Source organism: Alternaria hordeiaustralica (assembly GCF_023758085.1).
Source record: "Alternaria hordeiaustralica strain BMP 2776 chromosome Unknown scaffold_11, whole genome shotgun sequence".
NCBI classification, from domain to species: domain Eukaryota; kingdom Fungi; phylum Ascomycota; class Dothideomycetes; order Pleosporales; family Pleosporaceae; genus Alternaria; species Alternaria hordeiaustralica.
This window is the reverse complement of record NW_026056783.1, coordinates 471157-483484: the sequence shown is the minus strand read 5'-3', so window position 1 is coordinate 483484 and position 12328 is coordinate 471157. Positions and strand designations below refer to the sequence as shown.

The window sequence follows — 12328 nt, the reverse complement described above, 5'->3', positions numbered from 1 at the left end:
TTTACATTAATGTAGTCTGCAAACCTGTTCAGCTTTTTTCTTGTATGAGATAGGGTCCTCGAGTACAGGGTTGAAACTTGATGGTGTTGCCGCATACAGTGGGATAATATCAGCGGATTGGAAAATCTAGCGTTGATGTAGGCTGCATGGTGTTCAGGTTGCGGCCTGATGAAGATGTTGTGGTAGATCAGGTGGTTGGTGATGCGGTTGGATTGGCAATTAGCGGGAGGTGATCTTTTTGAGGAGCTAGTCTCTTACAATGATGTGCGACGGGCCTAATAACGTATGTAGGAAATGTCGAAGTTGCCTCTAAAAATCTCAAGAATCTAGTCTCTTTGGGTACTAGACGTAGAGGTGGTTCATAGCAGAGTATCACAGGTCAAGGCAAGATACGGCTGTTGCAGCTTTGCTGCATAGACAAAATGCAAGACAATGCAAGCAGCGTTTGTGTGCATCTTTATACTTTTCAATGTTTAAGTAACGTTCTCCTAGGTTCTTAGACAAGTTAGGTTCGTAAGATATGCTTGGCTCTTGTGACAGCATGTTACAGCCTGCAAAAATAGAAACAGAAGGCAGCAAAAAAGAGCAAAAAAAGAAGATGTAATGGACGGGCGGGTGATCTTGGAACTGTTAGCGAGTGGGCTCGACTTATGGAGCGAATATAGACTTACCGAAACCCGGACCTTCCGCAATTGTCTGATCTTCCGCACTGGGACTAGTGCGAAAAGTGATGCAAAGCGGACGCTCTACCACTGAGCCACACGCCCTGGATGTTCTGTTCATCTTTGGGAGGTTGTTGGCAAGTATTCGTGGAGTTTGGATTATATCGCGGGTTTTTGGGTGATGGTGCGCTAACGCCAGCTTCGGGCTAGCGGCACGTGGATCTTCCCGACCACGTTCCGCAGGCGATCGGAAGCGTGCAACTGCCAGGGTTCACAGCCACGCCTTGGCGCAACCCGGAACCTCGTCGTCAGCACCAACATCCTATCACAGTAAACAACACGTCGTCACTATCGTTCCGCCTAGATCACCCCCTCATCACCCAAAAATAAGCTCCGTACTATTGCGACACTCGACAATTCGAATTGACCGCGCGTCTATCTCGGCACCGCCTTCCCGCAAGCTGTCGATAGCTTCGCAAACAAAACAAATCGCAGTCGCAACGGAAACCGCCACGATGGGATCCTTAGGCACATACTTCCTGGACGTTGTCTATTCCTTCACGAATTGCATGGTTTGCTTTCCTAGCTCACCACAATTGAAGATCAACAGTCGGAGTTTCAAGATATTACGGCTGCTGGGCGAGGTAAGCTGAGCCACATACAACGGACTGCATTCAGTCAACTCATCGCGACACAGGGTGGCTTCTCATATGTATACCTCGTACAAGACAACTCAAATCAACAACTCCTCGCCCTCAAGAAGATTAGATGTCCCTTCGGCCAAGAAAGCGTGAGCCTGGCGCTCAAGGAAGTCGAGGCCTACACACTCTTCTCGCCGCACCCCAACATCATACACTCAATCGACTACTCCGTTGAAACCGACAAGTCAGACTCGTCCGCGAAGACCGTATACATCCTCCTCCCGTACTACCGTCGCGGCAACCTGCAAGATATGATCAACGCGAACCTGGTCAACCACACAAAGTTCCCCGAGCGAAGACTCATGGTGCTGTTTCTGGGTGTCTGCAAAGCGCTAAAGGCAATGCATCAGTACAAGATCAAGGGCGGACCCGGCGGCGCGAAGAGCGAGGGCAAGGCGAAGAAGGTCCGGAGGGATGCGAAGAGGGCAGACGCGGAAGCTGCGGAGACAATGGAGATGCGCCCGAGCAGGCGGAATCGCGATCATGACGAGGACGACGAGCAAGAGGCAGAAGGACTGCTAGAGGAGTCAGAAGTAACAGCAGCACACGAAGGCATTGCGCCTGGTGGAGAACGGGCGTACGCGCATCGAGATATCAAGCCTGGTATGCATCGCATGCATCTCATAACTGCGCACTCTAGAGACTAACACGCGTAGGAAACATCATGATAGACGACGACGGCCAGACACCAATCCTCATGGACCTCGGCTCCCTCGCACCGTCCCCAACACCCGTCACATCGCGCTCCCTCGCCCTACAAATCCAAGATACCGCCGCCGAACACTCCACCATGCCATACCGCGCTCCGGAACTCTTCGACGTCAAGACCGGCTCTGTCATCGACACCAAGGTCGACATCTGGTCGCTCGGTTGCACGCTCTACGCCTGCTTAGTCGGCAAGAGCCCCTTCGAGGCTAGGTCAGACGAGACTGGTGGTAGTCTGAGCATATGTGTCTTGGGTGGTGACTGGAGATTTCCAGACGAGGGTATGCAGAGGGGCAAGCAGAAGGCGAACCCCGAGGATGCTATCACAGACAGCGTCAAAGAGGTGGTGAGGAAGTGCTTGAGACTGGAGCCAAGTGAGCGACCGGACGTTGATGAGCTCATTGAGATTGTGGAGGGCGTGCTGAGGGAGCTGCCTGAGGACGGCTCGGACGATTGAGTGATGCGGCATTCGCTCAAGGGGGTTTCTCCTTTGATACGTGCTCTTACGCGTACACTTCTTTCCTACACGGCGTGAGTATTTCCAAAGAAGAATTGGGCTCTTGATTTTTCCATCCAGGCGAGCGTATCGATACGTTTCAATATACCCTTTCACGCTTGATCTCGCCAACTCAAATCCAGTCCCACCTCATATAAGGAAAAAACTAAACAGGTACTCTGCCGTCTACGTTAGTGTAAGAGTTGAAGTTCACATATCCTTCGGGGTAATGTAGACTTCTAGGAGGCAGTTGTTCGGTTTTTTTCATGTAGGAGGTGGTGCCACTCTGACTAGGCGCTATTCTTATACGGGCTTTCTGGACTATCAAGGCACGTTAACTAAGAAAAAAACTGAACAGGCCTGCAGCCTACGTTAACATAGAAGCATACAAAGCAGATAATCTAACGTTGATGTAGGCTCTAGACCTAGTCAATTTTTAATCTTGTATAAGGTGAAGGCGTCAAGTAGATATTAGGAGTTCTTGTGGACCTGTTCCCCGTTCTTTAGTTTCCTAAAGAGATGCATCCACTCTGCTTTGTGCCAGTTTCTCTCACGTCCTGAGACGGAGTATATAAAGCGCCCACCCACATCAAAGATCTTCATTCTTTCTTCGGCGTGAAAGTCACCATAGTCTTCGGCAAGAGGATGGGCGGATTTTGCGATGAGATGTCGTTTTTCGATCCGTTGTTCCATCAGCGCTGCAGTGAGCGCACCGCTCAGACTTGCGAAGACATCCAGCTGGTGCATTACGCGAAGACGATTCTGGACCCATTGCTCTCTGGTCAAAACCTTTTGTTCCGTGCTGGAGTACACCGATGAGTCGCGCAAGAGATGGGTGTGTAAGATAGATACGGAGTCCCTCGGTATGCTCCACAGAGCATCTACTAACGAAATCTTCGCTTCTCCAGTGTCTTCAATGCCGTCGAGCAGCAGCCATGCCTCGGTCGGAAAGGCGCAAGGCTTCCTACGGTATATTTCTCCGAACTCCACAATATCGCAGTTGTCCCGGTGTCTGTGGTAGAAGTTCCAAATGAGGGAGCGAGGTTGCGGTCGCAGTAACGCTATCGGCGTGTCGATGCTTGACCCGAAGGACATGGCGTATCGAGGACAGGACCAATCCTTCGCATTGCGAACGTTTTCATCATCAATGAAAGCTAAGGGCATGTGATGGAACGTGCCATAGATCCGCAGGTCTTTTATGAGGTTTGTCGCGAAGGTCTGGCAATTGTTGTCTCGCCAATCCCAACTCAGTCGGGTATCGGGATTCGACAGAACCTTGGAGAAGTGCTTGAGATATATATTGATCTCGTGTTCAAAGGTTTCTTTGATAGCCTCGACTATCGGTAGCGAGGCCTTGCGCAGGTTCGATCGCGCTTGAGTGACCCAATCAGTAGACTTTCCCTTTATCTTAAAGCTAGAGCCAGCCTCGACCAAACGCCTTATCACGTCCTTTTCTCCATCTGCCAAGTGCACATTGTGTCCAGAGAGTGCACCACCACATACCTTCTTCGCGCAACCAAGAATGCGGCGATCTGTTCTAGGTTTCTGGTGTAGCTCTTTGATCACGCGTTTGTTGGCTCTGTCATCGTACACATGTCCTATAAGGACTGTCTCGTCCGTCGCGTCCCGTTCAGAAAAGATCATCTTCATGAGAGATGGTTTGTATCGGAGAGACGGTATGGGCCGACACGAAATGTCGGATTTGTAGACGCTAATAGGTTGGTTCAGTACCATGCTACAAGGTAGTGGGTCGATGACTCACTGTGGCACGCCATTCTCTATCATCAGAGGCCCGAAAGTGAGAGCGACGTGAAGTAGTCCTGCATTGGCGAAGTGTGTGGGAGAAATAAGCTTGGAAGCCGTTCTCTTCAGCTGCGACTCGGATGAACCGTTCGATTTCCTGGATGGACCGTCTTTTTCCCTGAATTCAAAGGTCCGTAGCTTTGCCCTGAATGAGGCCATTCCTAGAAGAGTTTAAGTGTCTAAGGACATATCAAATTATGAAAGTGTCATACCCTTGTCTTCAACTTTGGGGTGAAAGATCTTGCGACAGTGTTCTCGCTTACATGTCGCCAATTTGTTGTCTTTGCGCGTACATGCAACGCATAGCCTCACGGGCGGCTGAGACGCAAGGGGTAAATCTGGGGCCTCGATATCGTTGTTTTCTTGATCCTGAATGTAGAAGTTCGGAATCGAACTGAAAGACACAGAGCGTTAGCAAAGCTTGAAGGCTACAAAGCGGTGCGAACTGACCTGACACATCCTTCATTACACTCATAATAGAAATATTCTCGCAGGGGTTGTTGGCACGCTTCGCAACGCATTTCACGAAAATAAAAATGCGACTGATTAGGTAGTCTGAACGTCTCGCCTAAATCTCCAATCAACTTACAAATTCTGAGCTTTCTTCATTTTCCCATTACATACCACGTGGATTATGACAATGTCTGCCAATGGTAACGTCGTCCATACCGTCGTGCACCACATCGACATCCAGTAGCCCTAGTATAACGTATCAACAATACTCACACATACAGCCTGTAGTGTGAATTACCTAGCGTTTGAAGAAGATGCCGACTACGACGTGATTTCGAATCGAGACCTAGGTGAGCTACGTAAACCTTTAGCCGTTTCCGATTCGAGCATACGGGAAGAAGTCCATGTACCTTGGGCAAGTTCGACTGCGCGACTATGCAATCTTACGGAATCGAATGCATCGTCACCCTTGACATAGGGTGCTGTAGCTCGGTCAGCGTGCGTACCATGGTTTTTGAGCTCGCCAGTCGTAAACTTACTCAACAACGTACAGAAACGCTTAAAGTTACAAGCGCTAAGATCCGGGGCACTGCTTTCGTCTGGATAATTCGGCTGGTACGTCTCGATATCTTGATAGGCAAGAATGAGTTCGCGTATTTCCCTCTCCAAGCCGTCCCAATAAACGGTACTGAGCAGCCGGAAGATCGCATCAAAGGTACCGTCGTAGATGTGGTCATCTGGAGTGCTTCCAGAAGTTTCAGGATCCATCGTGTCATAAAGGAAAGGTGGTATTACCAGGGACGCGTCTCCCAAGATCGCGAGGAAAGGTCGGGTATCCGAGTACCCCTCAGCTGTGTAACGATGCCAAGAGTTCAGGCGGCAACGACCAATTTGACATGATCAGAGCAGTCATCATAGAGGCATATTCTCAAGATGCCACAGTCAAAAGCAGAAGCGAACAAAAGACTTCGGAATATCTTCCGTAAGTCGAAAACGAAGACTGTGGTCGCTGAAAGCGGCGGAGCTGTAGCCTCTTCCTCGAACAGTGTATCACAGTCTACTGAGAGTACTTCGAACTCGGTCGCGCTGTCTAAAGCCTTCAAAAAGCTGAACGATATTGACTTCTCACACGACATTGCCGATCAACGTGAGTGAGCACTTGCAGCATGAATCAAGAGCACCCATAACATCTCGCTGACATCTCCAAGTCGACAACGAGTTGATCGACTACATTGGTAAGATCGAACAATATCCGAATCATCTTCTCCGGGGTAATACCGATCCTTTTGAGTTGTACGTGATCAAAGAGAATAAGAACTGCAATATGAAACTAAAGGGAATGTAGGGATAAAGGCCACTGGAAACAAGTCGATCTCGCAGCAAAATGGGCTCTACGTGTTCACAAGATTAATGAATCATCGGACGACACGATATTTTGCGGGCCGAAGAGTGTCACCGGAAACAGTAGGCCCTTCTGCTTACATGCTGCGAAGGTCGACGGGCATGATACGGTTGTAGTCGCATTTCGCGCTACCAGATGGCCTATGTATTCTCCGATGGAGTGGGCTGTGAACACGAATACAGATCCCATGGACTGCGACGAGCTGGGGGTAGGCATGAAGTTTCATCGCGGTCTTCTTGCGCTCGCAAAGAACATGGAATCTATAGTCTCAGCCGAGATAGTCAAGTTGTTTGAGAATCGCTTCCTAGGTGAAGTAGGCCTATTGTTCACTGGCCATTCGAGCGGTGCCGCAATTGCGCAGCTTCTCTTTGCATCTATGCATTCGAATAGCTCTCCATGGTCACGACCGCTGGCAAGTAAGTGAGCCCATTATACTCTCAAGCACTTGGCTGATCTAGGCGCCGCTGTATGTAGTGTGTAAAATTATGTGCATAGACTGCGTCACATTTGGAGGACCGCCGATTTCCAAACCTGCGATTTTGCGTCCGACGACGAAATCATCGCTTTTCATATCATTTGTCAATGAAGGGGACCCTGTTCCTCTTGCGCAGGAAGACTATATGCGGAGCCTTGTTAAGGCATGGACGCAACCGTTCACCGGAGGGGAATGGGTAGTCCCCCCGCCTTTTTACCTCCCTAGCGGAGACCAAGTGGTCCTGAGAGGCGAGACTGATGAGACTGGCGAACTGAAGAAAGTTCTCCCATTGCATGTCGACCCAACAGCACTGGAGGCAGTGGTGTTCGGCGATATCGTCATGCACAGCATGAGCATCTACGTGGAACGGATACAGATGATATTGAAGCAACAGCAGTCTCCCAAAAACCCATTTGAAGACCCATAGGATATGAGGATAATTATTGTAAAGCCACAGGAAGTGTTCATGTGATGGTGTTTTGCCTCATGATTAGGTTTTCCTTTTCCGTAGACCCAGCAGTATGAAACAGGCGTTTCCTTGCAGCCCTGACATGTCTCTCATTCTTCAGTTTATACCCAAACGTCCACAAACCCCAGACCAGGAGAGTCATTAGCAGGAGCGGCAGAGAGACTGCGATGTACAAGAACAGCCCTGGCTTCCAGACCTTCACAATGGTGTCGTCGACCTTATCTCTAGATTCGCGCTGGAACATTGGCGTGCTGAAGAGACCTGAGACGAACGTGCCTGGTAGAAATATTGTGGTCATCAGAGCGAGAAGTTTCATGCTTTGCGCATCGCTCCTAGTGGCCCATGCGATTCGGCGGGACTCTTCAGCAATATGCTGAGCCGACGCAGAATCGTTCGCGGATATGAGGTGAAATAACTGCAAGTGAAGTCAGTACTATGATCTCGAACGGAGACGTCGTTTGGAGGCGTTCGCAATGACTAACCGCTTCCTTTTGAGTCCGAATACGAGAATTGGTATACTGCAAGTCAAGGACCTGCATAGCCGTACGCCGCTCGACGATATCGTTCAACGCCAACAGTTCTTTCTGGCTTTCAGTATCATTTTCATCTTCGAGATGCTTCCGAATGAACCGACCAAACTCCGCTATCACACCTAGCTTTCGCGTATTGGAATCAACCCTTGCTCCACACCCGCTCATCCTGGCTGAAAGGCCTACCAGATCGCCCCTCGCAGAGTCCTCGACTCGACCCGTCCACTCGTGATAACCCGTCCGTACTTCTACTCCTCGTACCAACTTCTTGACCTCACTTGTCTCAATGTCGACCTCTTTTGAGCTCATCAAGGCGCTCATTAACGCCGGCGTCATTTCGTGATCAGCCAGTCTCTGCACAAAATCGTTTTCCACCATTTCCTGAAGGATGTCGAGTTTGCAACGGTCCACTACACAAGTCACGCTCGTGACGCCAGCCTCCGTGTCGCGTGACCATGTAAATGCCAATTTTGGATGGTTGCAAAGGAAGTACACGTTCTTTCCTGTTTCCTGGTCAATTATGGAGCCTATGCCTGCATACTGAGTTTTGCAGTAGGTCTGAGCCAACTGGTGACGGAAGGCACCACATGTCTCTTCGAACAAGACATGATCAATATCGACGATGCGCCGCTTGGTGTCAAGAAGGATCCAAGCAATTCGAAGGACGCATTTTCTTTCGATGTTGGGTACTGCGCTTGATACAGTTCCGTTGGTTTTCTGTAACCAGCCCAGAAGCTCTTGTCTGTTGACATCCCGGTGTACCGAGATTGTAGCATCCGGCTCATTGCCTTGGCTTCTCCAGATTTCCGTAACAGCGACATGGCCGACTTTAGCAAAACCGAGCTGCTGCCATATAACTTGAGATTTGTTGAGATAATCGTGTGCAGAAGCCATGAGATAGGTAGGAAAGATATGGTGGTGTAACGATACGGGTAACTTGATGAGCTTACGTCGACTTATACGTTGCACAGCAAGGTCAACTATCTCTGATCAAGTTCTGCCTTCGAGACAGCCTTGCGGGAGGACTGAACAGCACTGTGTGCCTAGGGTCTTGCATGCTCATACAAACAGGCAAGGCTGAAGCTCAATCACTAGGATCAGGATCCTGCCATCTCGTATGCACTAGTTTCCCCACCCACTCCGCCTCACCCAGGCTGAAAATGACGTGTTGCATGCCGAATGGTGCTTTGCGTGCTTGAGAAGTTTGGGGTCAAGGTATCAGTTCTCGATGCCTTAGGGGTACGGGCGGCTTGGAACGAGAGTCAAACGCACGAGGAAGAATCTCGATGTTGTTACGAGGTGGTTGGAGCCAAAAAATGCCTGACGAGAGAAGGACTCTTCCAGCCTTCAATCTACCATATCCAAGGTTGGTAACGTCCGTAATGTGGCGCTTGCTCTTCTGAGTCTAATCAGATCAGAGCCCTAGGCATAGTCTGCGTGACTGAGATTGGAATACCCATACTCATGCGGGGCTGAAGACTAATTTTCGGTATCTTGTAGTCGTATGTGTTGGGATGGTAGTTTGAACCTCCTAAGAACCTTGGAAATCAACGCGTGATGTGGCGCGCGGACCACACTTCGGAAGCTCCCCCAAGATCCCCACATTGCGACGCGACTCCAAAGACCCTACACCTACCATGTAGTCGCCAGCAAATTTTGGCGGTAGAGCCTACCCTTTCCAATGCCTACGCGCGCGATAAAAGCAATATTCTATACTCGCTTCCACCATGAGAAAGGTAGTCCAAAGACAGCCGCGCCTTCAGGAAACCCCGCTGACATCTTCTCCAGGGAATCGCGTCCTCCACCAGGTACCCGCCGGCGCCATAATACCCTCCAACCTCCCATCGGCGCTCCCCACACCACTGTTCACCTTTCCCTCGGTCACGCAATTCCTCATACCCACGCAACAGTTCTGCGATCGCCTCCTCACTTTCTGTATCAACCACAATCGCGTCATCGGATACCCTGTTTGCATAAGAGAAGGGAAATACAGTAGAAATGAGTTCATCTTCAACTTCGCAATCGTGATAGGCGAAAATGAGCGAGACTGGGCGTGCTACGGCGAAGTCGTGAGGAAGCTGGGACGCTTGTTAAGAGGTCTAGAAGAGCAGGGCGGATTCTTGTCTAGAGAAGAGGAGGGCGTTTGGGAAGATGAAGGGGGAAACATTGGGTTTGGGTACGACGATGGCGTCGGCGGATTTGGAATAGGTGGTGGCAGCAAGGTGTACGCGCTGTGTGAGATGGTGCTCGAGGATTTAAATAATTACGCAGAGTGTATGATACCAATCGGTAAGTCATGCTGCGTACCAGATTATAGTACGTACATACTGACCAACTACCAGATGACTCGAATACGATCAACCTGAAGCTGTTCCCTACGCGACCGCCTCCTCCGCCTATCCTCGCGCATCAAGTGCCCTTGCTCACCATATCTCTGTCAAGTCTCCAGCAACCCGTATCCTCGGACCTCACTCTCAATCGCATACTACCATACATAAACGGTATCAACTCGATAGCCCATATAGCGCAACTGGCTGATACCGATCTCTCGTTGACAAGACGAGCCATTCAACATTTGGTGTATTATGGATGTTTAATACTACTGGATATCTTCAGCTTCAGCGCCATATATGCGCCAACAGCAGAGATTGGTGATTTCATAATGGATGCAGAGGTTAAAGAGGAATGTATGCGCTACGTCAGCGTACCGAGAATGAGACTTGGATCGAACGCAAAGACAGCTCGGATGGATAGCGAAGTTTCAGAGAAGAGTAGGGACGAGCGTAGTTCGACCTCGTCTTTGTCATCACAGCAAAGCGAGACTGTCGGATCTACGCTTAGGGTCTCAGAGTTCGATAGCCACATTGCCGCTCAAAAGAAGGAAGAGGAGGAAGAGAATGTATGGCAGACGAGCCATGAGACGTTGATAACACTATACACATCGCTGCGACAAGGTCTCACTTTGAAGAACTGGGTGCTGGAGAATCTTGATCTTCTCACTGGCATCGACGTACGCCGCTTCATAACCTTCGGCATCATCAAGGGATTCCTCTACCGTGTGCACAAGTACGCGATAGCGACCTCAACGACCCTACCACCCGCACCACCAACGAGTCTGCAAACAAGTACCGCGACATCTCTCGCAAACCCCCGCGACTCAGATACCACCACAATTCGCGGTAACGAACGAGTACACCATTCCTCCCAACCAAGTATTCAGACCCACGGTCACCACACTTCCCAAGCCAATATACACACGCATCACCCATCTTTCTCAATTCACAGACCGAGCGTTGCCTCCGCGATGCCTACGAACCATAATCATCTTCAACAACAGAACCCCCAACATCTCAGTGTTTCGAAGGGTGAAGAACACCAGACCCTTGAGGGCTTGGTGAGCGATAGAGACAAGAGCGGGAGCGGGCTTCCTCTATTGAGATTCCTGGATGGTATGCACTGTTTCGATGAGATATGTACGGAGTTGGGACTACCCGAACGTGTTGTTGAGGGGAAGGTACGGGGCATGGGTGAGGGGGCTGGGGTCGTTGTTCATCGATGAAAAGACATGGCTTCGTCCCGACTTTCAGATTGAGAAGTGTTGAGGAGAAGTATTTTGTCAACCCTGTGTACATTATGCCAATATCCCAATGCTTACATGATGCTGGCGCCAAACAATGCATCCACTAAACAAAACCATGAGCTCAGTGCGGTGTTCAAAAACCAAGTGTCCTGCTACCCTTCTTCATGCACCTTGTTTGCCCCGTACCTCCAGTTTCCTAGGCTTCTTCTTCTCCTTCTTCTCCGCATCACCACCACCATTCTCCTGGTTCGCCTTCCGCTGCTGCGCAAACTCATCTGCCGCACGTCTCAGCGCCTCAGGATCCGGTATGCCATCCTCCTCCCCACCCATCTGGTCTTGCATCTGGCCATCGACATCCTTCCCGTCACCTTCCTCTTCACCTTCCTTCTCCTTATCCTTCCCATCCTTCTTCCCACCCCCAAGCTTAACCCACGGCCCATGTACACCACCCACACCAGCCCCTACCAAAGTGCCCACAGCCGTCGTAGGAATCGTAGCAACAGTCCCCACCAGCGTGCCTACCACCGTACCCAGTCCCGCTCCCACAGCCATACCAATACCACCGCCCCCTACACTACCCTGGAACGCGCCTGAACTGAGTACACGCGCCTTCTTCGAGTTTCCATGCGCTTCAATCTCCTTGTTGTATGCATCTTGCAGGTATTTGTTCCGTTTCTCAGGGTCTTTGATGGTTTCGGCGGCGGCACGTAGCGACGAGGCGGTTTTGGCTGAGGCGAGGGCGGACTCGGCGCTCGCGGCGGCTTCTTTGAGTTTATCTTCTGGACTGTCGGATTTGGCGGCTATGCTCTTCAGCTCGTCTACGTCGGGGACTGAGGAGGTTGCTTGTTGGTTTAGCTTCTTGGGTGGCATGATGGATTGCTCTTCTTTTAGTCGTTGGGGAAGTTGTTGAAGAAGGAGGTGTTCTGGGCGAACTTTCTTCGTGTGTGAGAGAGTGCCATGATGATGCGTGGTACGTAAAGACTCCTTTGGGCTTTGGTCGTATCCTTGGAGGTGCAAGTTCCCGTTATGACGTCATTTGTTCACGACTCCGC

General features: G+C 50.3%; 5 protein-coding genes and 1 non-coding gene across 6 annotated transcripts; 3 read left to right on the top strand and 3 right to left on the bottom strand.

The window, feature by feature from the left end:
* Window positions 1–628: 628 nt before the first annotated feature.
* J4E84_006087 lies at window positions 629–767 on the bottom strand. Its single transcript has one exon. It is a non-coding gene; the product is annotated as a tRNA-Ala (tRNA).
* Window positions 768–1177: 410 nt separating this feature from the next.
* J4E84_006086 (uncharacterized protein) lies at window positions 1178–2525 on the top strand (the record flags this gene model as incomplete). Its single annotated transcript, XM_049388678.1, has 3 exons — window positions 1178–1306; window positions 1360–1966; window positions 2020–2525. The coding sequence occupies 3 exons, from the start codon at window positions 1178–1180 to the stop codon at window positions 2523–2525; spliced, it is 1242 nt and encodes a 413-aa protein (XP_049243577.1).
* Window positions 2526–3035: 510 nt separating this feature from the next.
* Window positions 3036–4214, bottom strand: J4E84_006085 (uncharacterized protein; the record flags this gene model as incomplete). Its single annotated transcript, XM_049388677.1, has 1 exon — window positions 3036–4214. One exon carries the CDS (start codon window positions 4212–4214, stop codon window positions 3036–3038), a length of 1179 nt encoding a protein of 392 aa, XP_049243576.1.
* Window positions 4215–5753: 1539 nt separating this feature from the next.
* On the top strand, window positions 5754–6165 carry J4E84_006084 (uncharacterized protein; the record flags this gene model as incomplete). Its single annotated transcript, XM_049388676.1, has 2 exons — window positions 5754–5967; window positions 6029–6165. The coding sequence occupies 2 exons, from the start codon at window positions 5754–5756 to the stop codon at window positions 6163–6165; spliced, it is 351 nt and encodes a 116-aa protein (XP_049243575.1).
* Window positions 6166–9423: 3258 nt separating this feature from the next.
* J4E84_006083 (uncharacterized protein) lies at window positions 9424–11255 on the top strand (the record flags this gene model as incomplete). Its single annotated transcript, XM_049388675.1, has 2 exons — window positions 9424–9985; window positions 10039–11255. 2 exons carry the CDS (start codon window positions 9424–9426, stop codon window positions 11253–11255), a joined length of 1779 nt encoding a protein of 592 aa, XP_049243574.1.
* Window positions 11256–11438: 183 nt separating this feature from the next.
* Window positions 11439–12312, bottom strand: J4E84_006082 (uncharacterized protein; the record flags this gene model as incomplete). The annotated part of the gene is made up of 2 exons (XM_049388674.1): window positions 11439–12267; window positions 12308–12312. 2 exons carry the CDS (start codon window positions 12310–12312, stop codon window positions 11439–11441), a joined length of 834 nt encoding a protein of 277 aa, XP_049243573.1.
* Window positions 12313–12328: the final 16 nt, after the last annotated feature.